The sequence below is a fragment of the Somniosus microcephalus genome, chromosome 22, assembly GCF_052327205.1.
Source record: "Somniosus microcephalus isolate GS21.2 chromosome 22, FLI_Smic_1.0, whole genome shotgun sequence".
In the NCBI taxonomy this organism is placed as follows: domain Eukaryota; kingdom Metazoa; phylum Chordata; class Chondrichthyes; order Squaliformes; family Somniosidae; genus Somniosus; species Somniosus microcephalus.
The window spans coordinates 11,461,476-11,483,459 of NC_141008.1; the positions used below are offsets into that span (position 1 = coordinate 11,461,476).

The window sequence follows — 21,984 nt, forward strand, 5'->3', positions numbered from 1 at the left end:
CTATAGCTCCACTCTGTACCCCAACCCCCTGCCAAGTTAGTTTAAACCCTCCCCAGCAGTGCTAGCAAACCTCCCCGCAAGGATATTGTGTCTTGTATGTGATGGATTTGTGAGTACGAGATCAAGTAGGTTGTTCTCTCGTGTTGGTTCTCTCTCCACCTGCCGCAAGCCCAGTCGGGCAGCTTTGATCTTCAGGACTCAGCCAGCTCAGTCAGTAGTGGTGCTAACGAGCCACGCTTTGTGATGGACTTTGAAGTCCCCCAACCAGAGTACATTGTGTGCCCTTGTTACTCTCAGTGCTTTCTCCAAGTGGTGTTCAACATGGAGGAGCACTGATTCATTAGCTGAGGGAGGGCAGTAGGTGGTAATCAGCAGGAGGTTTCCTTGCCCATGTTTGACCTGAAGCCGTGAAATTTCATGGGGTCCGGAGTCTATGTTGAGGACTCCCAGGGCCACTCCCTCCTGACTGTATATCACTGTGCTGCCACCCCTGGTGGGTCTGTCCTGCCGGTGGGACAGGACATACCCAGAGGTGGTGGTGGAGGAGTCCGGGACGTTGGTTAATAGATATAATTCTGAAAGTATGACTATGTTAGGCCTTTGCTTGACTAGGCTGTGGGACAGCTCTCCCAATTTTGCCACCAGTCCATGATGTTAGTGAGGAGGACTTTGCAGGGTCGCCTGGGCGGGGCTGAGTGTGCCATCATCGTGTCTGAGTTTGATTCCTAGGTGGCAGTCCAGTGGTATTGTTGTTCTTCGTAGTGGTTTCATATGACTGATAATGTTACTAGGCCACCTGAGAGTCAACCACGTCGGTGTGGGACTGGAGTCACATGTAGGCCAGACAAGGTAAGCTGGCAGGTTTCCTTTCCTAAAGGACATTAGTGAACCAGCTGGATTTTTATGACAAACCGCTAACTTCATGGTCACTTTGACTTATAACAGCTTTATTTTATTTTAACTGAATTCAAATTCTCAAACTCCCATGATGGGGATTTGAACTCGCATTCTCTGGATTCTTAGTCCAGGATTACTCGTGCAGTATCATAACCACTATGCTACCATAACTAATTAACCAAACCTTTCCTTTACCCGCGTGTCCCAGTGGCCCTCACCGCAGAGTCAGAAGGCTGTGAGCCCAAGTTCAGCTCCAAGACTTGATTACCTTCAATGCAGTACTGAGGGGGTGCTGCATTGTCAGAGATGCCAAGCTTTGAATGAGGTGGTAATGACCCCATGACACGATTTGAAGAAGAGTGGGGAGTTCTCCTGGTGTCCCAGGTAACATTCCTCCCTCAACCTACAACATCAGAAACAAAGGAAGATGTCTTTTGTTGTTGGAGGCCAGGATGTTTCTGCAGACGTTCCTCTGGGAAGCATCCTCAGGCCAATCATCTTCAGTTGCTTTATTAAAGATCTCTCCATGATAAGGTCCGTGAAGGTATTCACTGATGATGAGCTCCGGTGATTACTTCTCAAATGATGAAGCAGCCCGTTCCATTCTGCAGCAGGACCTGGACGGTGTCCAGGCTTGGGCTGGCAAGTGACAGGTAACATTCTTGCCACATAATTGGCAGGCAACTGCCATTCACAACAGGAAAAGGCTCCACCACCTCACCCTGATCTGTAATGGCATCTCCATCACCACGGCCCCGCATGCCCCCACAACCCTGCCATCAACACCTCGAGAGTCATCATTGGCCAGAAGTTTAACTGGTTCAGCCACATCAACACAGTGGCTACAAAAACAAGACATGGGGGGGGACTCCCCCTCATTGAAACTGATAAAATTCTAACAGGACTAGACAGACTAGATGCAGGAAGGATGTTCCCGATGGTGGGGGAGTCCAGGACCAGGGGTCACAGTCTAAGGATAAGGGGTAAGCCATTTAGGACAGAGATGAGGAGGAATTTCTTCACCCAGAGAGTGGTGAACCTGTGGAATTCTCTACCACAGAAGACAGTTAAGGCCAATTCATTAAATACATTGAACATAAGAACATAAGAACATAAGAAATAGGAGCAGGAGTAGGCCAATCGGCCCCTCGAGCCTGCTCCGCCATTCAATAAGATCATGGCTTAAGATATATTTCTTAAAGCTAAAGGGATCAAGGGATATGGGGAGAAAGCAGGGACGGGGTACTGAATTTGGATGATCAGCCATGATCTCATTAAATGGCAGAGCAGGCTCGAGGGGCCGAATGGCCTACTCCTGCTCCTATCTTCTATGTTTCTATGTTTCTATGAATGGCTCACCTCTTAAATACTGAAAGCCTCTTCACCATCTACAAGGCTCAAGTCAGGAGTGTGATGGAATGCTCACCACTCACCTAGATGGTGCATCCACAGCAACACTCAAGAAGCTTGACACCATCCAGGATACAGCAGTTCACTTCATTGGGGCCCCTGTCACTGTAGGGGGTGGTGTTTGGGGTCAGCTTCGCCTTTGACTTATGAGCAGTTCGAATCGCTCCCACTCCCTTGGTTCTAGACCTTGAACTTATTTGGGGGGTGTAATGAAATTGCAGCAGACAACTGAATTTTGGTGAAAGAACTTTGATCTTTATTTGAGAAAGAAAATACACAACACAATAATCTTAACACTCTAAATTTGGGGAACACTTCGGAATATACGAGGGAAAATAACAATAGACAGAATACTTCACCCCTCCCAATCCCACTTCACTAGCTAAGTTGGGCTCCAGAGGACCAGGGATAATGCTCACCAAAACGACTTCTTTTGACAGTTGTAGAGGTTCGCGATTTCGGGGTTCGCTAGATTTGACGGTTGGGGCCTGCCTACCCCGGACGCGGTAGAGGACTTCGCCTGCATTGCTGGTCAGTCTTCGCGTGTCCGCTGATGCGGCCGGGTGTGTATTGAATCTATCAGGTTCTTTTGGTTAGAAGTAGGGTTTAGAGTCTTTTCAGTAAAATCTTACCCAGAGGTAAGTCAGGATAGTTTGTAGAGCAGAAAAAAACTTGCGGATCTTCGGTTTCTTCCAAGTTGGTTTCTTGTTGGTCGCGGTGGCCCAATATTACCCGGTTGCTGGTAATATTTTTGGTTGTTTGTTTCGTGGGGCCCTGGTCTGCCGCAATGGTGTGTTACTTCTTTGAGAGGGAGAACTGCTTCAAGATGGACCTCTTGATCCCGATGTTGGTGGATCTCTTCTGGGTCGACGAATCTTCTTACTCGAACTTGAACTCGAACCAACTTCCTCTTAGACTGCTTTCTGTGAGAAACAGGCCTTCAATTATACTGATTGAGGCCTGCTAATCTGCACACCAAACCAGTTCTGGCTTATTGTTAGTTTTGACGGGCTCGTTAATTTTGATTGGTTTGAATTGTTTAATTGGTTTCGGGATGGTCCCATCGATCTTAAGTTGTTTTAAGAACGTGTGAAGTGGTTTCGGGATGGTCCCATCAATTGTTTAACCTCTTGTTTAATTGCAGTAAAGTTGTCTTTTCCTGTGGGGGCCAAGGTTCTTTTGTTGGTTGGTGGCATGTTTTGCATTATGCAAGGTTTTGGATGGTTCTGCAGCTTTGGCGGGAACTGCTTTTCTGCTGGTCTATTGTCAGTATGTAAAATGACTGAGACAGTCTAGATAGTCCCCAGACAGCTCGGTTAATGCCAATACCCAAAACTGTCCATTTACAGAGGCCAATCCCAATTCTTTTGTTGCAGTCTTTTTCGTTCCACAGGCTCGAACATGCTTTTAAAATTAAAACCAAAATCCTGGGGTCTTTGATTTTAAATCTCCCTTAGGCCCAATATTCTTATACCATTCTGACATGGTTTATTAACAGTCCTAAAATCCCTTCTTTAGGGTAATCTTCTTGGTTTTGGGGGATCTGCTGACTTTTGAGAATCTTACAGTCACTAGACTCGATATCCACCCCCTCTACCACTGGTGCACTATGACTGCAGTCTGCCCTATCTACAGGATGCAATGCAGAAACTCCCCAGGGTTATTTTGAGAGCTCAGCTCTTCCCTGCGATCACTGATTAGAACAAGAGCAGCAATGTTGTGGAACACCACCACCTCCAAGTTACCCCCTCAAAGTCACACACCATCCCGACTTGGACATATATCACGGTTCCTTCAGCATCATGCATTAATATCCTGTAATTCTCTACTTAACACCACTGTGAGAGCCCCATCACCATACAGACTGCTGCGGTTTAAGGGGCAGGCCCTTTCTCAGGGCAACTAGGGATGGGCAATAAATGTGGCCTTACTAGTGTCACCCACATCCTGGGGTTAAATACATTTAAAAAATGCCTCTTGTAACGTCATAACTCCACAGTGTACGTCTTTTGTCCTTGACAGGTTCCCTGCCCCAAAGTCAGCTGGATTGACAGGCTTGGCTTTCAGTCGGGCGGGGAGGACTCCGGAGCAGGCCGCAGGACCAGGTAGGTTCAATCCATGACCCCGGGGAGAGGGGGGGTTCGAACCCTGACCTCAGGAGTCTTTGTATGGGGATGGGAGTATGATGGGGGTGGGGGGGAGAGCTTGGGGGGCTGAGGGGAAGCACTCTTGCTCCTGCTGGCCTACAAGCAGTGCTGTGAAGGCACTCAACCTTCTCCCCGAAGATGTCCTCGTCTCCCTTCAGCTGCCGGGTTTCCCGAGGCCTGGAAAACCTGCCCGGCCACTGTTAAACCTGCAAAGCAGGTTAACTCAGAGGCTGCCAGCCTCATTAAAATATTTAAATTGTCAACCCACCTCCTGGCAGCAGGTTGACTGCCCGCCCTTTGTCCTGCCTTCATTAAACCTGGAAGTGGGAGGGTTGGGGTTGGGGTTAGGTTGGGTTGGGGTCAGGTTTCAGATTTTTTAAATTTTAATATCTGGCCCAACCCCAACCCACTGCTTTTGGGTGTTAAGATTCACCCCATACTGTGATGTCTGTGAAAGATGTAATAAGCGGCTATATATATGTGTGTGTATATAAAAAATCAATTTGCAAGAGCCCATGAAAAGCCAACTCGTTTCCGACATGGATAAGGAACTAAGCAGAGTTTGACTGAATTTTTTTAATTAAAAACAAGTCATGTAATTTCTCATGGCTGTGAACACTAAGATAAGCAATTAGAAACTTTTAATACAGTGATAAAGAGCAGTGTTCAGGAAGGAAAATGTACGGCGAGCACTGGCCTTCAAAGTGCTGCCCCATTTTATAGTAGAAAATTGTTGCTCTGGTGGAGATGCTCAAGTTAGGCCTTGCTGCCTGGTGGGCCACTTTGGTGATACCTGGAGTGGTCCGTTGTAAAGTTCTATAAAAGAGAGAGGGGAGTTCTTTGAACAAACAGTACTCGGCTACACTTTCCTTCCTCATTCAGTAGTTCTGAGGCCTTTATTTAGAGGATGTTTCTGCAAAGTGTGAATTTTGTTGTCAGCGGTACTTGAACGGGAAGAGCATTGTCTGACGTGGAGGCGGTCCAATTCTCATGGCTGTACTCGCCCTTTTTAGACGCCTCTTCAGGATGGAGAGGAGTGTCATTTCCCAGCTTCCCTTGTTACTATTTGGTCTATGTTAGAAAGAAAACCCAAGAGCATTATTTAATTAGCTGAGGAGGCAATATTGCCGTCCCACTAACAATCATATCGAGCTAAGTAGCCAGGACATAAAGGATTTTCCAAATGTAAATCAAGTTAAATGAAATGGGTCTCTTATTGTGTTTGTTGATCTTGGGGAGGCTGCTGTTAGATTACTCTTCATCTAATCTCCACTCACTTCTGCTGGCATTCGGGCAGATGATCCTCCTTCGACATGCTTGAACTTCTTTTGTTTGTAGTAGTTTCGTTTTGGAAGGATGTGAAGCAATACCAAGTCACACACAAGAGTTGCCTTTAAAGAAGAAAATAGTTCATTAAAAAGATTTCACCCTCTCAGTGTTACAATACCTTATCACGTTTCAAAAGATGCATTTATGCCTGTCCGTCCATTGTGTTCAGCAGGTCCTAGGTCCTTGCATGAGACTCTTGAGCTACTTACTGGGGAAGAGTAGCTGAGGTGGTTTCCCGTTGCCTTCCTCATAGTATTTATCTTAGGAGAAACCTTCTCCTTGGTGGGCTGCAAGCAAGGCTAAAGAGCCCCAGTTACCCTTTACAATGTGGGGGGACCACCCGCTCCCATTGGATCCCCTGCTGGACGTCGAAGCAGTGTTGAGAGCCACTTGCCGGGACTGCCTGGAGTGGGACCCTGACCCAACCCTTCTGCCTCAGAGGCGGAAATGTTATCCTTGAGCCAATGGTCACTCCGTCTGGGCACGGCTCACCCACTGGATGTCAACCCAGTATTTAGTGACCGTTTTCGAGTCACCACTCGTCAGGGCTGTCTGGTGTGGGGTTTGAACCCTTCACCTTCTGACTCAGAGGCAGAAATGTTACTACTAAGCCAAAGGCTCGCTCCCTTTATGCATGTAACACTCCTCAAAATATTTGTGATTGTTGCCCACTTGATGGACTGGCTGTCTAACTAAGATATTAATTATCAATTAAGCAAAGAGTAGAGGCAATCCTGCAATTCCATGCTCCCAGCAGGGGTCAATGTTTGCAGGGAGCACAGATCAGAGAACAGGCCCATCCGTAACCCATTTTCCTGGGAGTGCACGATTGCAGTATTAGCCCAGCTATATATTGCTTCTAATTACAGCAGAGGAGGTCCTGAGGAAGAGGCATTGTGATAGTAGAAGAGTTGTTTGGGTAAGCTGAGGAACAGAGGAAGATGAAGGACAGAGGAAGATGAAGGACAGAGGAAGATGGAGGACAGAGGAAGATGAAGGACAGAGGAAGATAAAGGACAGAGGAAGATAAAGGACAGAGGAAGATGGAGGACAGAGGAAGATGGAGGACAGGGGAAGATGAAGGACAGAGGAAGATGGAGGACAGGGGAAGATGAAGGACAGGAGAAGATAAAGGAACAGAGGAAGATGGAGGAACAGAGGAAGATGGAGGACAGGGGAAGATAAAGGACAGAGGAAGATGAAGGACAGAGGAAGATGAAGGACAGAGGAAGATGGAGGACAGAGGAAGATGGAGGACAGGGTAAGATGAAGGAACAGAGGAAGATGGAGGACAGGGGAAGATGAAGGGCAGAGGAAGATAAAGGACAGAGGAAGATGGAGGACAGAGGAAGATGGAGGAACAGAGGAAGATGAAGGACAGAGGAAGATAAAGGACAGAGGAAGATGGAGGACAGAGGAAGATGGAGGACAGGAGAAGATAAAGGAACAGAGGAAGATGGAGGACAGAGGAAGATGGAGGACAGAGGAAGATGGAGGACAGGGGAAGATGAAGGACAGAGGAAGATAAAGGACAGAGGAAGATGGAGGACAGAGGAAGATGGAGGACAGGAGAAGATAAAGGAACAGAGGAAGATGGAGGACAGAGGAAGATGGAGGACAGAGGAAGATGGAGGACAGGAGAAGATAAAGGACAGAGGAAGATGGAGGACAGGGGAAGATGATGGAACAGAGGAAGATGGAGGACAGGGGAAGATGAAGGACAGAGGAAGATGGAGGACAGGGGAAGATGAAGGAACAGAGGAAGATGGAGGACAGAGGAAGATGAAGGACAGAGGAAGATAAAGGACAGAGGAAGATGGAGGACAGGGGAAGATGAAGGAACAGAGGAAGATGGAGGACAGGGGAAGATGAAGGACAGAGGAAGATGGAGGACAGGGGAAGATGAAGGAACAGAGGAAGATGGAGGACAGAGGAAGATGAAGGACAGAGGAAGATGAAGGACAGAGGAAGATGGAGGAAGATGGAGGACAGGGGAAGATGAAGGACCGAGGAAGATGGAGGACAGGGGAAGATGAAGGACAGAGGAAGATGAAGGACAGAGGAAGATGAAGGACAGAGGAAGATGGAGGACAGGGGAAGATAAAGGACAGAGGAAGATGGAGGACAGGGGAAGATGAAGGACAGAGGAAGATGAAGGAACAGAGGAAGATGGAGGAACAGAGGAAGATGGAGGACAGAGGAAGATGAAGGACAGAGGAAGATAAAGGACAGAGGAAGATAAAGGACAGAGGAAGATGGAGGACAGAGGAAGATGGAGGACAGGGGAAGATGAAGGACAGAGGAAGATGAAGGACAGGGGAAGATGAAGGACAGGAGAAGATAAAGGAACAGAGGAAGATGGAGGAACAGAGGAAGATGGAGGACAGAGGAAGATGAAGGACAGGGGAAGATGAAGGACAGAGGAAGATGAAGGACAGAGGAAGATGAAGGACAGAGGAAGATGAAGGACAGAGGAAGATGAAGGACAGAGGAAGATAAAGGACAGAGGAAGATGGAGGACAGAGGAAGATGGAGGACAGGGTAAGATGAAGGAAAAGAGGAAGATGGAGGACAGGGGAAGATGAAGGGCAGAGGAAGATAAAGGACAGAGGCAGATGGAGGACAGAGGAAGATGGAGGAACAGAGGAAGATGAAGGACAGAGGAAGATGGAGGACAGAGGAAGATGGAGGACAGGAGAAGATAAAGGAACAGAGGAAGATGGAGGACAGAGGAAGATGGAGGACAGAGGAAGATGGAGGACAGGGGAAGATGAAGGACAGAGGAAGATAAAGGACAGAGGAAGATGGAGGACAGAGGAAGATGGAGGACAGGAGAAGATAAAGGAACAGAGGAAGATGGAGGACAGAGGAAGATGGAGGACAGAGGAAGATGGAGGACAGGAGAAGATAAAGGACAGAGGAAGATGGAGGACAGGGGAAGATGAAGGAACAGAGGAAGATGGAGGACAGGGGAAGATGAAGGACAGAGGAAGATGGAGGACAGGGGAAGATGAAGGAACAGAGGAAGATGGAGGACAGAGGAAGATGAAGGACAGAGGAAGATAAAGGACAGAGGAAGATGGAGGACAGGGGAAGATGAAGGAACAGAGGAAGATGGAGGACGGGGAAGGTGAAGGACAGAGGAAGATGGAGGACAGGGGAAGATGAAGGAACAGAGGAAGATGGAGGACAGAGGAAGATGAAGGACAGAGGAAGATGAAGGACAGAGGAAGATGGAGGAAGATGGAGGACAGGGGAAGATGAAGGACCGAGGAAGATGGAGGACAGGGGAAGATGAAGGACAGAGGAAGATGAAGGACAGAGGAAGATGAAGGACAGAGGAAGATGAAGGACAGAGGAAGATGGAGGACAGGGGAAGATAAAGGACAGAGGAAGATGGAGGACAGGGGAAGATGAAGGACAGAGGAAGATGAAGGAACAGAGGAAGATGGAGGAACAGAGGAAGATGAAGGAACAGAGGAAGATGGAGGAACAGAGGAAGATGAAGGACAGAGGAAGATGAAGGACAGAGGAAGATGCAGGTCAGAGGAAGATGAAGGACAGAGGAAGATGGAGGACAGGGGAAGATAAAGGACAGAGGAAGATGGAGGACAGGGGAAGATGAAGGAACAGAGGAAGATGGAGGACAGGGGAAGATGAAGGACAGGGGAAGATGAAGGACAGAGGAAGATGAAGGACAGAGGAAGATGGAGGGCAGAGGAAGATGGAGGACAGAGGAAGATGAAGGAACAGAGGAAGATGGAGGACAGAGGAAGATGAAGGACAGGGGAAGATGAAGGTCAGAGGAAGATGGAGGACAGAGGAAGATGGAGGACAGAGGAAGATGGAGGACAGGGGAAGATGAAGGACAGAGGAAGATGGAGGACATGGGAAGATGAAGGACAGAGGATGATGGAGGACAGGGGAAGATGAAGGACAGAGGAAGATAAAGGACAGAGGAAGATGGAGGACAGAGAATTGCTCTGCTTTGAGAACTTGGAACCGTTATTAAAAAAAGGGACTTCACAGAATCACAGAATCACAGAAGACCCACAGTGCAGATAGAGGCCATTTCGGCCCATCGAGCCTGCACCGACACATATCCCACCTGATCCCCGTAACCCCTACACATATCCCACCCTATCCCTGTAACCCCACGTATTTAATCCCCCTAACACTAAGGCTCAATTTATCATAGCCAATCAACCTAACCTGCACATCTTTGGACTGTGGGAGGAAACCGGAGCACCCGGAGAAAACCCACGCAAACACGGGGAGAATGTGCAAACTCGTCAGAATCTGGAAAGTACAATGGGGGTAATTTAAACTTTGGGCGATGCCGAATTGGACATGCTGTGTACGTCCCACCCCATTTTCCCTTCTAGTGACTTCGATGGAAGGGAGAATCAGCTGGGTGTATAACAGACGACTGTTTCGAGATTGTCCCCTTTACACTATCACCCAAAGTTAAAATTACCCTCAATCTTTCTACATTAATGAAATAAAAATGATCTCTTTTCAGAATTTTGCTGACTACAATTGAGCTGCATTTTCTCTTCTTTCCTGAACAGGAGAAGGCCATTCAGCCTCTCGAGCCTGCTTCAACATTCACTCAGATCCAGGCTGATCTGTACCTCAACTCCATTTACCCACCTTTGCTCCATATCCCTTGATTCCCTTACCCAACAAAAATCAATCGATCCCAGTCTTGAAAGCTCCAATTAACCCCCAGCATTCACAGCTTTTTGGGGGAGAGAGTTCCAGATTTCCACTACCCTTTGTGTGAAAAATTGCTTCCTGATTTTCCTCCTAAATGACCTGGCTCTAATTTTAAGATGAACTAGTACTTTTACTTACCACCCCAAACACACCAATCCCAGAACCAATAGTTGTCACGGTTGGAATGATGTCAAATTTACCAGCCTGGTAAAACAGAATAAGACAGTCCAACAAGGTGAGTAAGCAACTACATGTTCTAGTGCACTAATGAACTATTATATATTATACTGGAGGCTGTTCGATTACTTTGACCAATGAAGATTAAAAGTTATTCAGAACAAATGTAAAATACACCCAAAGATATTTAACCTTTGCAAATCTAAGAGGGTGATTTTAACCCTACCTGCCCAGCTAATATTCACCCCCAGGGGAAGGGAGAAACATGTATAATAGATTGAAGCTAGAAGAGAGACTGAGCTATTTGACTGATTCCATGGTAACATTTTTCACCCAAGAAATGATTGGCCCCGTTTCAAAAATCAATTTGCGTTGGGAGGTAATGCAGGAGAACTACCGTCATTGGTTTGGCATTTAATGCAGGAACGTAAAGTTTGTAAGTTAGTATAAATACCCCATTTGTACTGTTTAATGCTAAATATTGTTGATTTATAACCAGAGCATCAGTCAGATAGACTCTATATTCATCACTAATTGAAGAGGGGGAGAACATCTTCTGGTATATGGTGAGCTGAGTACAGTAGCCAACGTTTTCTGGTTGACCCCAGGTTGCATTATGCTCATCGAGATATTGGGCAGAGAAAGGCTCACCCTTGTTTGTTGGAGACATGAGATTCACTTATAGGAGTGGTTGGCAACACTGAATCCAAGGAAAAATCTAACAGAGAAGCCCAATGTAACCGTTCATATACAGAAGGTTTTTTAGTTGCCTATAATGATGAATGAATCTGAAACAAATTATTCTTTCAAGGGAAAATTGTAGATTAGAAGTGCTTGATGCAATAGCACCATGCTGGTGTTCCTGGGATCTAGATCTGACTCCAGTCCTGGTTAATGAGATGAAATATGTCTCTAGTTTCTTTGAGTCCCACCAGCCAACAGAAAACTGCCCACAATTTGGCACAAATTGGCCAACTTGCTCATAAAAATGGCTGATGTGATCAATGGAAAATTCACAGAGGTTTAGTGAAGGAAAAAACAAAGATATATTGTTGGGATAACGCAGAACGTGATTAACGCTGTCTCTGGCTACGCTATACTTAACCGGGTAGTGCCTGATGAAAATTCCATTCCCAACACTGACACCCATCACCCGATGAGCATAAACCATCACCCAAAAATAAAAGAGCTTTACCTTTCCATGGACCATAATATCAAAGCGAATTCCATAGACCTTGTAGAGATCTCTAATTTCTGTGCCATTTTCCATATAGTATTTAGCATACCTGTGAAAGAAAACTTGGGAGTTTGATATGTTATTGAACTCAGGCCACGCTTGAAAGAAAGACTTGCATTTATGTAGCGCCTTTCACAACCTCAGGACGTCCCAAAGTACTTAGCAGCCAATTAAGCACTTTTGAACTGAATGCCCTGTTGTAATGTAGGAAATGGGGCAGTAAATTAGCGCACCACAAGGTCCTGTAAACAGCAATGTGATAATGACCAGATAAACAGTTTTAGTGATGTTGGTTGAGGAATAAATATTGACCAGGACACCGGGGAGAACGCCCCTGCTCTTCTTTAAAATAGAGCCATGAGATCTGTTACGTCCACCTAATGTCTCATCCGAATGACAGCACCTCCGACAATAAGACGTGTAGTCTATGTTGCTCTGTTGGGATAGTCTTTGCTGCCATCGTGTTTCTGCAGCAAATTGTGCTGAGGTGAGCATGATAAAACCAGTTCAGGGGACTTACGGCAGACACAGCTTGGTCAAGTCCAGCCCATTCAGAAACCATTACCCGAGACTCAACTTGGACCAAGTTCACTGTCCTCACTGGGACACCTCATGTGGCTCATATGCATCCACATTTAAATCATAGAAACAGGAGTAGGCCATTCAGCCCAATGTACCTATTGTTAACCATAGCAGCTCTATCTGATATCCCATATCCCTTTATTACTTCCCAATAAGTATCTACATAGGAACGTAGGAACAGGAGTAGGACATTTGGCCCCTTGAGCCTGTTCCACCATGCAGTTAGATCATGGCTGAGCTGCGTCTTAACTCCATTTACCCGCCTTGGTTCCGTAACCCTTAATACCCTTGCCTAAGAAAAATTTATCAATCTCAGTTTTGACATTTTCAATTGAACCCCCCCAGCCTCAACAGCATTTTGGGGGAGGGAGTTCCAGATTTCCACCACCCTTTGTGAATGGCCCAGCTCTAATCTCCCTCTTAAAACACCTCAATTGACTCTGCATCCATGCCCTGCTGAGGCAGTGCGCAGAACGCTCTTTACAACCTTCTGTGAAAAGAAATGTTTTCTAGATCCATCTTAGTTCAAATTTTACGGTTAGGTCCCTTTGTTCTGAATTCCCCTACTTGAGGGGAGAGTTGTTCTTCATCCACCATTATAAATTCTCTCCGTTACTTTAAATACCATGGGGCGAATTTTAAGAAGGCATTTGAAAAGGTTCCACACAAGGGACATCGAGCTAATATTGGGTGGTGTGGGATTGGAAGCAAGTTTTATGCAATGGATAGGAAACTGTTGGAGAAGTAAGTGTCAGAGAGTTAGAATTAAAGAGAGATTGTTGGGTTGGACGGAAGTGCCAAGTGCTGTCTGTCAGGGGTCAGTGCTGGGGCCCTAAACTTTTCATTTTACGCAGCGAGTGGTTAGGACCTGGAATGTGCTGCCTGATAGGGGGGTGGAAACAGATTCAATAGCAGCCTTCTAAAGGGAATTGGATAAATACTCGAAGGAGAAAAAATTGCAGGGATACGGGGAAAGAGCGGGGGCAGTGGGATCAACTGGATTGGTCTTTGAAAGAGACGGTGCAGACTCGATGGGTCGAATGGCCTCCTGTGCTGTACTAGTTTATGGTTCTATGTATAAATGATCTGAATTTGGGAACAGAGAGAAGTATATCAAAGTTTGCAGATGATGCTAAATTAGAAGGTACAGTAAATTGTGAAAACTGCAAAAGGACATAGATTTAAAAAGCGGGCAGAATGAAGGCAGCTACAGTTTAACAGAACAAAGCATGAGGTAGTGCACTTTGGACATAAGAACGGCAGATGGAAATACAATCTAAGTGGAGAAGTACCAGGGATGGGAACAAATGGATTTTGGGGTCTAGGTGCTTAATCATTAAAAGCTAAATCGCAGGCGGACAACAAAATAATCAATAAGACTAATGACATGTTTGGCTTCATAAAAAGGTATTGACTATTAAAATAAGGAAGTACTACTGTAATGATACAGAGTATTGGTTATGAATGTTTGCATTGAGCAGGAGGAAGGCAGAGCCCCTGTGGGATTGCCTCCCACCTCAGGCTCCTACTGTCGGCTGGCTCTGGGTAGGAGCTGACCAATCTCCCACAGCCCCCAACCAGCCAGGTGCCGAGTTTAGCACCAGCTAGAAAAACGGGAGCCGCCTATAAGGGAAGTTCCCACTCCCAAACCCCGCCCCCTCCTTACACGGTAGGGCTTATAACGAGGAGGCGGAGGCTCCGCCCCCCCAAAGCTGTCAAGAGGGATCTCACAAATGAGGCCGGGACCTGGCCTATCAAGATCCTGGCCTCTTTCCGAGCCGTTCCAGTGAGCTCTCACCAGAGATATGGCAAGGAGATTCATCCAACCCTTGAGCTCTCCCTACTCTCCCTTCACTCTACCCAGCTGAGGTAGAGCGGGGCTATAAAAGGCTTCAGAGACCAGGTAAGGCGTACCAGTCTCCGAACTCGGAACTCAGAGGGAAGGAGAGAGGTAAAAAATAATCGAAGTGTGACGTCACCAGAAAGCAGGTAAGTGATTGGTTGGTGAGTATTTATCTCTTTTTAAAGTTAAACTCTGTGGTTTATAGTTTCTAAGGTGTGATATTCATCATCTAGAATCGGGGCAGAGGGTATTTAAAAATAATATTAATAAATTTAATTAATTACATAGAATGGGAGAGCGGGTGATGTGTTGCTGCTGCAATATGTGGGAGCTGGTGGACACCATTGATGCTCACGGTGATCACATTTGCAGTAAGTGCTGGCAGCTCGAGGAATTCTGGCTCCGTGTTGAAGAGCTGGAGTCCGAGCTTCAAACACTGACACATCAGGGAGGGGGAGAGTTACCTGGACTCTGTGTTTCAGGAGGTAGTCACACCAATTAGATTAATTAATTCAGATGTAGTCCGTGGCCAGGGACAGGATGGTGTGACTAGAAGTGAGGCAGGTACGGGGATCCAGGAGGTAGTGTTGGAGGAGCCGCAGCCCTTGCTCTTGTCCAACAGGTTTGAGGCTCTTACTCCCTGTGAGGATGGGAACGGGGACTGCGGGGAGGATGAGCAACCTGGCCACAGCACCGTGGAGCGGGGGGGCCATTCAAGTTGGGGGAGTTAAAAGAAATGTTGTAGTGGTAGGGGATAGTATCGTTAGGGGGATAGATAGGGTTCTTTGCAGCCGAGAGCGAGAGTCCCGAAGGCTGTGTTGCCTGCCCGGTGCCAGGGTTAAGGACATCTCCTCTGGGCTGGAGAGAAACTTGGAGTGGGAGGGGGAGGGTCCAATAGATAGGACAAGGAAAGCGGTTCTGCTGAGGGAGTTTGAGCAGCTAGGGGCCAAATTAAAAAGCAGAACCACAAGGGTAATAATCTCTGGATTACTACCTGAGCCACGTGCAAATTTGGCTAGGGTAAATAAAATTAGAGAGTTAAATGCGTGGCTCAAAGACTGGTGTGTGAGAAATGGGTTTTCCTTCTTGGGACACTGGCATCAGTACTGGGATGGGAGAGAGCTGTTCCATTGGGACGGACTTCACTTGGCCAGTGCTGGGACTAGAATCCTGGCAAATTGAATAACTAGGGCTGTAGAGAGGGCTTTAAACTAATTAGTAGGGGGGAGGTTTTAAGAGAGCGAAAAATAAAAATGACAGCGGAGAAGGCAATAGAGCAAGGTAGCAGTGGGGGAATTAAAAACCAGAGCGTGTCAGGAAGGGACAGAATGTATAATGATAAAGGTAAAGTAGTAAAAGGGGTAAAAGCAGGAATAAATTGTCAGAAAACATATTTGAAAGTTCTTTATCTGAATGCACGCAGCATTCGTAACAAAATAGACGAGTTGACGGTACAAATAAATACACATGGGTATGATCTGGTGGCCATTACGGAAACATGGCTGCAAGATGACCATGACTGGGAACTAAACATACAAGGGTATTTGACAATTAGGAAGGACAGACAGGAAGGAAAGGGAGGTGGGGTTGCTATGTTAATCAAGGATGGAATCACTGCAATAGTCAGAAATGATATTGGGTCAAAGGATCAGGATAGTGAAACAGTTTGGGTGGAGATAAGAAATAATAAGGGGAAAAAGTCACTGGTGGGCATAGTCTATAGGCCTCCTAACAGTTGCAACTCTGTTGGTCGGAGTATAAATCAGGAAATAGTTGGGGCTTGTAATAAGGGAACAGCTATAATCATGGGGGATTTTAACTTTCATAATGACTGGACTAATCAAATTGGGCATGGCAGCATTGAGGAAGAGTTTATAGAGTGTATTAGGGATGGGTTCCTTGAGCACTATGTAACTGAACCAACCAGGGGGCAGGCAATCTTAGATCTGGTCCTGTGTAATGAGACAGGATTAATAAAAAATGTCCTAGTAAAGGATCCCCTTGGAATGAGTGACCATAATATGGTTGAATTCCAAATTCAGTTGGAGGGTGAGAGAGCTGGATCTCAAACCAGAGTACTGAGCTTAAATAAAGGAGACTATGAAGGTATGACAGTAGAATTGACTAAAGTGGACTGGGAAAACAGATTAAAGTGTAAGGCGGTACCAGAGCAATGGTCTACATTCAAGGAGATATTTCACATCTTTCAAGATAAATATATTCCATTGAGGAAAAAGGGGAGTAAAAGAAAAGACAGCCATCCGTGGCTTATAAAGTAATAAAGGATAGTATCCGACTGAAAACAAGGGCATATAAAGTAGCCAAATCTAGTGGGAGGATAGAAGATTGGGAAGCATTTAAAAGCCAGCAAACAATAACTAAAAGATTAATTAAGAAAGGGAAGATAGATTATGAAAGTAAACTAGCAAAAAATATAAAAACAGATAGCAAGAGTTTCTACAGCTATATAAAAAGAAAAAGGGTGGCTAAAGTGAACGTTGGTCCCTTAGAGGATGAGACCGGGAAACTAGTGGTGGGGAACATGGAGATGGCAAAGACGCTGAACAAATATTTTGCATCAGTCTTTACAGTAGAGGACACTAAAAATATCCCAACACTGGACAAACAGGGGGCAATGGGGGGGGGGGAGCTAAACACGATTAAAATCACTAAGGAGATGGTACTCGGTAAAATAATGGGACTTAAGGCGGATAAATCCCCCGGACTTGATGGCCTACATCCGAGGGTCTTGAGAGAAGTGGCGGTAGGGATTGTGGATGCATTGGTGATTATTTTCCAAAACTCCCTGGACTCAGGAAAGGTCCCGGCAGATTGGAAAACTGCTAATGTAACACCCTTATTTAAGAAGGGAAGTAGACAAAAAGCTGGAAACTATAGACCAGTTAGCCTAACATCTGTGTTGGCAAAATGTTGGAGTCCTTTATTAAGGGAACAGTAACAGAGCATTTGGATAAACATAATTTAATAGGACAGAGTCAGCATGGTTTTATGAAGGGGAAGTCATGTTTGACAAATTTGCTCGAATTCTTTGAGGACGTAACATACAGGGTGGATAAAGGGGAACCAGTGGATGTAGTGTATTTGGACTTCCAAAAGGCATTTGACAAGGTTCCACACAAAAGATTACTGATCAAGATAAAAAATCACGGGATTGGGGGTAATATACTGGCATGGGTGGAAGATTGTTTATCTAACAGAAAACAGAGAGCTGGGATAAATGGTTCGTTCTTGGGCTGGCAATCAGTAACTAGTGTGTTCTGCAGGGGTCAGTGCTGGGACCCCAACTCTTTACAATCTATATTAACGATTTGGAGGAAGGGACCGAGTGCAACATATCCAAGTTTGCCGACTATACAAAGATGGGAGGGAAAGCAGCGAGTGAGGAGGACATAAAAAACCTGCAAAAGGACATAGGCTAAGTGAGTGGGCAGAGATTTGGCAGATGGAGTATAATATTGGAAAGTGTGAGGTTATGCACTTTGGCAGAAAAAATCAAAGAGCAAGTTATTATCTAAATGGAGAGAAACTGCAAAGTGCTACAGTACAAAGGGATCTGGGGGGTCCTGGTGCATGAAACACAAAAAGTTAGTACAGGTAGACTATCCTTTATCCGAAAACCTCGGGACCAGCTGAGTTTCGGATAAAGGAGAATTTCGGATTTCGGAAGGTGGGTCGGCGGGTGTCCGCGGGGGGGTCGGCGGGGGGTCGTGCGCACGACTTACGCTGACGCTCAGCGTAAGTCAGTCGGGGTCGGCGGGGGTCGGGGCCGGCGGGGTACGCGGGGGGGTCGGCGGTTGTCGGGGCCGGCGGGGTCCGCGGGGGGGGGTCGGCGGTTGTCGGGGCTGGCGGGGTCGGGGCCGGCGGGGTCCGCGGGGGATCGGCGGTTGTCGGGGCTGGCGGGGTCGGCGGTTGTCGGGGCTGGCCGGGTCGGCGGTTGTCGGGGCTGGCGGGGTCGGCGGTTGTCGGGGCTGGCGGGGTCGGCGGTTGTCGGGGCTGGCGGGGTTGGCGGTTGTCGGGGCCGGCAGGGTCCGCGGGGGGGTCGGCGGGGGCTCGTGCGCACGACTTACCCTTTATCCGAACTTCCGCAACCGGAACCCTCTAAAAACCGAAGGTTTTTTCGTTCAGCGTAAGTCGTACGCACGACTTACGCTGAACGAAAAAACCTTCGGTTTTTAGAGGGTTTCGGTTTTCGGAAGTGCGGATAAAGGGTAGTCTACCTGTATGCAGGTGCAGCAGGTGATCAGGAAGGCCAATGGAATCTTGGCTTTTATTGCAAGGGGGATGGAGTATAAAAACAGGGAAGTCCTGCTGCAGTTATACAGGGTATTGGTGAGGCCACACCTGGAATACTGCGTGCAGTTTTGGTTTCCATATTTAAGAAAAGATATACTTGCTCTCGAGGCAGTTCAGAGAAGGTTCACTCGGTTGATTCCGGAGATGAGGGGGTTGACGTATGAGGAAAGGTTGAGTAGGTTGGGCCTCTACTCATTGGAGTTCAGAAGAATGAGAGGCGATCTTATCGAAACATATAAGATTGTGAGGGGGCTTGATCGGGTGGATGCTGGGAGGATGTTTCCACTGATGGGTGAGACTAGAACTAGGGGGCATAATCTTAGAATAAGGGGCTGCCCTTTCAAAACTGAGATGAGGAGAAACTTCTTCACTCAGAGGGTAGTAAATCTATGGAATTTGCTACCCCAGAGAGCTGTGGAAGCTGCAACATTAAATAAATTTAAAACGGAGATAGACAGTTTCCTAGCAGATAAGGGAATTAAGGGTTATGGGGAGAGGGCAGGGAAGTGGACGTGAGTCTAGATTCGGATCAGCCATGATCCTATTGAATGGCGGAGCAGGCCCGAGGGGCCGTATGGCCTACTCCTGCTCCTACTTCTTATGTTCTTATGTTCTTATGTGGAATCACAGAAAGGAATCATGTTACTTCTCACTACACAAACATACTGTCCTACCCAGCAGCCTACTGCATCACTTCACCAAACACTGCCGTTGTCACCCGCCAGAGGTTGTGAGGCTCTTACCTGAAATTAAATCCCGCTGACACCTTCTCCTTGTCTAAGCCCCCGTAAAGTTCATGGAAGCTGTAGGTGGGTTTACAGTGTTCCGCCGACCAATCCAGGTCACAGTCCCAGTCTATCACAATACCAATCATTCCACCCTTCAACAAGGGGAGATACAGAAACACAATGTGAGCAGAATCAATTCATTACATTTATGGCATTATAGAACGTGTCTCGTTTGTAGGCGCTGTATCACCTCAAAAAGGTGGCGTGTCGATCACAGGAAATATGCCAGTTACTTTCGTCACATGCCAGTTTCAATTTGTACTGAACGTGGGGGCAATTTTCACCTGGGCAGTAACCTGGCAGAGCAGCTCGTCCGCCCTTTATGGAACCCGCTGATTTTCATTCTATTGAGATCAATGTGATGACAATGAGGCTGGTTCTACAATGGGCAGCGATGGGCTTCAGCCGGTAACAGCCCAGGTGGCAGAGTTGAAGATTACTCTGTGTGTGTGCGTGTGCTGTACATACTCTCTGCCAGCCTATAAATGTGTGTGTTTATGTGATTCTGTGTGTGTACGTGCCTGTGTGTGTATGTATGTGCTGTGCTTCAATCTACATCCCCATCCACACAACCTGGCAGGGGGGTCACTGCTAAACGTTCCCCTTGCTGGAACATGGGAATTAAGGCCAAATGATAGCACCACAGACAACCTGGCTGAGGTCAGGCAACTCAGCACAGACCAGGGCCCAAACCTGGGGCCTTCCAGCTCTGTAAAGCTCAGGGCTACACCACACGGTGCCATGACCCCCTCAGCCCTCACAGCTGAAAGTCCAACTTCAGGACAACAAACAGACCCCGTGACTGAAACTGTCATGAAGAACAACAACAATTTGTATTCATATAGTGCCCTTGATGTAGAAAAATATCCCAAACCTTTCACAGAGGCGAAATCATAAAAAATGGACACCAAGACAAAGAAGGAGATATTAGATGGGGTGACCAAAAGCTTGGTCAAAGAGTTAGGTTTCCAGAGCATGGAGCTGAGGAGGCTTGAAGGCACATCTGCCGATGGTGGGACGAAGGGAGGGGAAGCACAAAAGGCCAAGGTCAGAGGGACGGAGAAATCATGGGGGGAGGGGGGGAAGGTGTTGTGAGAATGCTGAACAACTTGTCACCCCACTTTGAGAAAAAAGCCATAAGTCCATTGCAACAGCACTCTCCTGCTTTTGAAACCTATATCCAGGGGCCATTTTCTTGCAAAGCAAATAATCTTTCAACCTCACATCAGAGAGTGCCCTGGTTAGAGAGTGCGCTGGTTCTAGAGTGCCCTGGTTCGAGAGCGCCCTGGTTCGAGAGTGCCCTGGTTCGAGAGCGCCCTGGTTCGAGAGCGCCCTGGTTCGAGAGTGCCCTGGTTCAAGAGTGCCCTGGTTAGAGAGTGCCCTGGCTAGAGAGTGCCCTGGTTAGAGAGTGCCCTGGTTCAAGGGTGCCCTGGTTCAAGAGTGCCCTGGTTCAAGAGTGCCCTGGTTCAAGAGTGCCCTGGTTCGAGAGCGCCCTGGTTCGAGAGTGCCCTGGTTCAAGAGTGCCCTGGTTAGAGAGTGCCCTGGCTAGAGAGTGCCCTGGTTAGAGAGTGCCCTGGTTCAAGAGTGCCCTGGTTCAAGAGTGCCCTGGTTCAAGAGTGCCCTGGTTCGAGAGTGCCCTGGTTCGAGAGTGCCCTGGTTCAAGTGTGCCCTGATTAGAGAGTGCCCTGTTTCGAGAGTGCCCTGGTTCGAGAGTGCCCTGGTTCAAGTGTGCCCTGGTTAGAGAGTGCCCTGGTTCAAGAGTGCCCTGGTTAGAGAGTGCCCTGGTTAGAGAGTGCCCTGGTTAGAGAGTCTGCTGGTTAGAGAGCGCCCTGGTTCAAGAGTGCCCTGGTTAGAGAATGCCCTGGTTAGAGAGTGCCCTGGTTCGAGAGTGCCCTGGTTCAAGTGTGCCCTGGTTAGAGAGTGCCCTGGTTAGAGAGTGCCCTGGTTCAAGAGTGCCCTGGTTCAAGTGTGCCCTGGTTAGAGAGTGCCCTGGTTCGAGAGTGCCCTGGTTAGAGAGTGCCCTGGTTCAAGAGTGCCCTGGTTAGAGAGTGCCCTGGTTCGAGAGTGCCCTGGTTCGAGAGTGCCCTGGTTAGAGAGTGCCCTGGTTCAAGAGTGCCCTGGTTAGAGAATGCCCTGGTTCAAGTGTGCCCTGGTTCGAGAGTGCCCTGGTTCGAGAGTGCCCTGGTTCAAGTGTGCCCTGGTTAGAGAGTGCCCTGGTTAGAGAGTGCCCTGGTTAGAGAGTGCCCTGGTTAGAGAGTCCGCTGGTTAGAGAGTGCGCTGGTTCGAGAGTGCCCTGGTTAGAGAGTGCCCTGGTTAGAGAGTGCCCTGGTTCAAGTGTGCCCTGGTTAGAGAGTGCCCTGGTTAGAGAGTGCCCTGGTTAGAGAGTGCGCTGGTTCGAGAGTGCCCTGGTTCGAGAGTGCCCTGGTTCGAGAGTGCCCTGGTTCGGGAGTGCCCTGGTTCGAGAGTGCTCTGGTGTGAGAGTGCCCTGGTTAGAGAGTGCCCTGGTTCGAGAGTGCCCTGGTTCGAGAGTGCCCTGGTTAG

General features: G+C 47.5%; 1 protein-coding gene across 2 annotated transcripts in view; it reads right to left on the minus strand.

Annotated features, from left to right (window-relative positions):
- Positions 1 to 2,546: 2,546 nt before the first annotated feature.
- The window catches only part of p2rx1 (purinergic receptor P2X, ligand-gated ion channel, 1), a 112,452-nt gene continuing 93,014 nt past the window's right edge, over positions 2,547 to 21,984 (minus strand). Inside the window, exons 8-12 of one of the 2 annotated variants that reach the window (XM_085964179.1) lie at positions 19,399 to 19,535; positions 11,875 to 11,965; positions 10,641 to 10,706; positions 5,732 to 5,845; positions 2,547 to 5,525 (exon numbers count right to left, since the gene is read on the minus strand). In XM_085964179.1, the coding sequence (XP_085820305.1) occupies positions 5,517 to 5,525; positions 5,732 to 5,845; positions 10,641 to 10,706; positions 11,875 to 11,965; positions 19,399 to 19,535 (417 nt within the window). In that variant the 3' untranslated portion in view covers positions 2,547 to 5,516. Of the gene's footprint in view, positions 5,846 to 10,640; positions 10,707 to 11,874; positions 11,966 to 19,398; positions 19,536 to 21,984 lie in introns of both variants that reach the window. The other variant, XM_085964178.1, reaches the window with a different exon arrangement.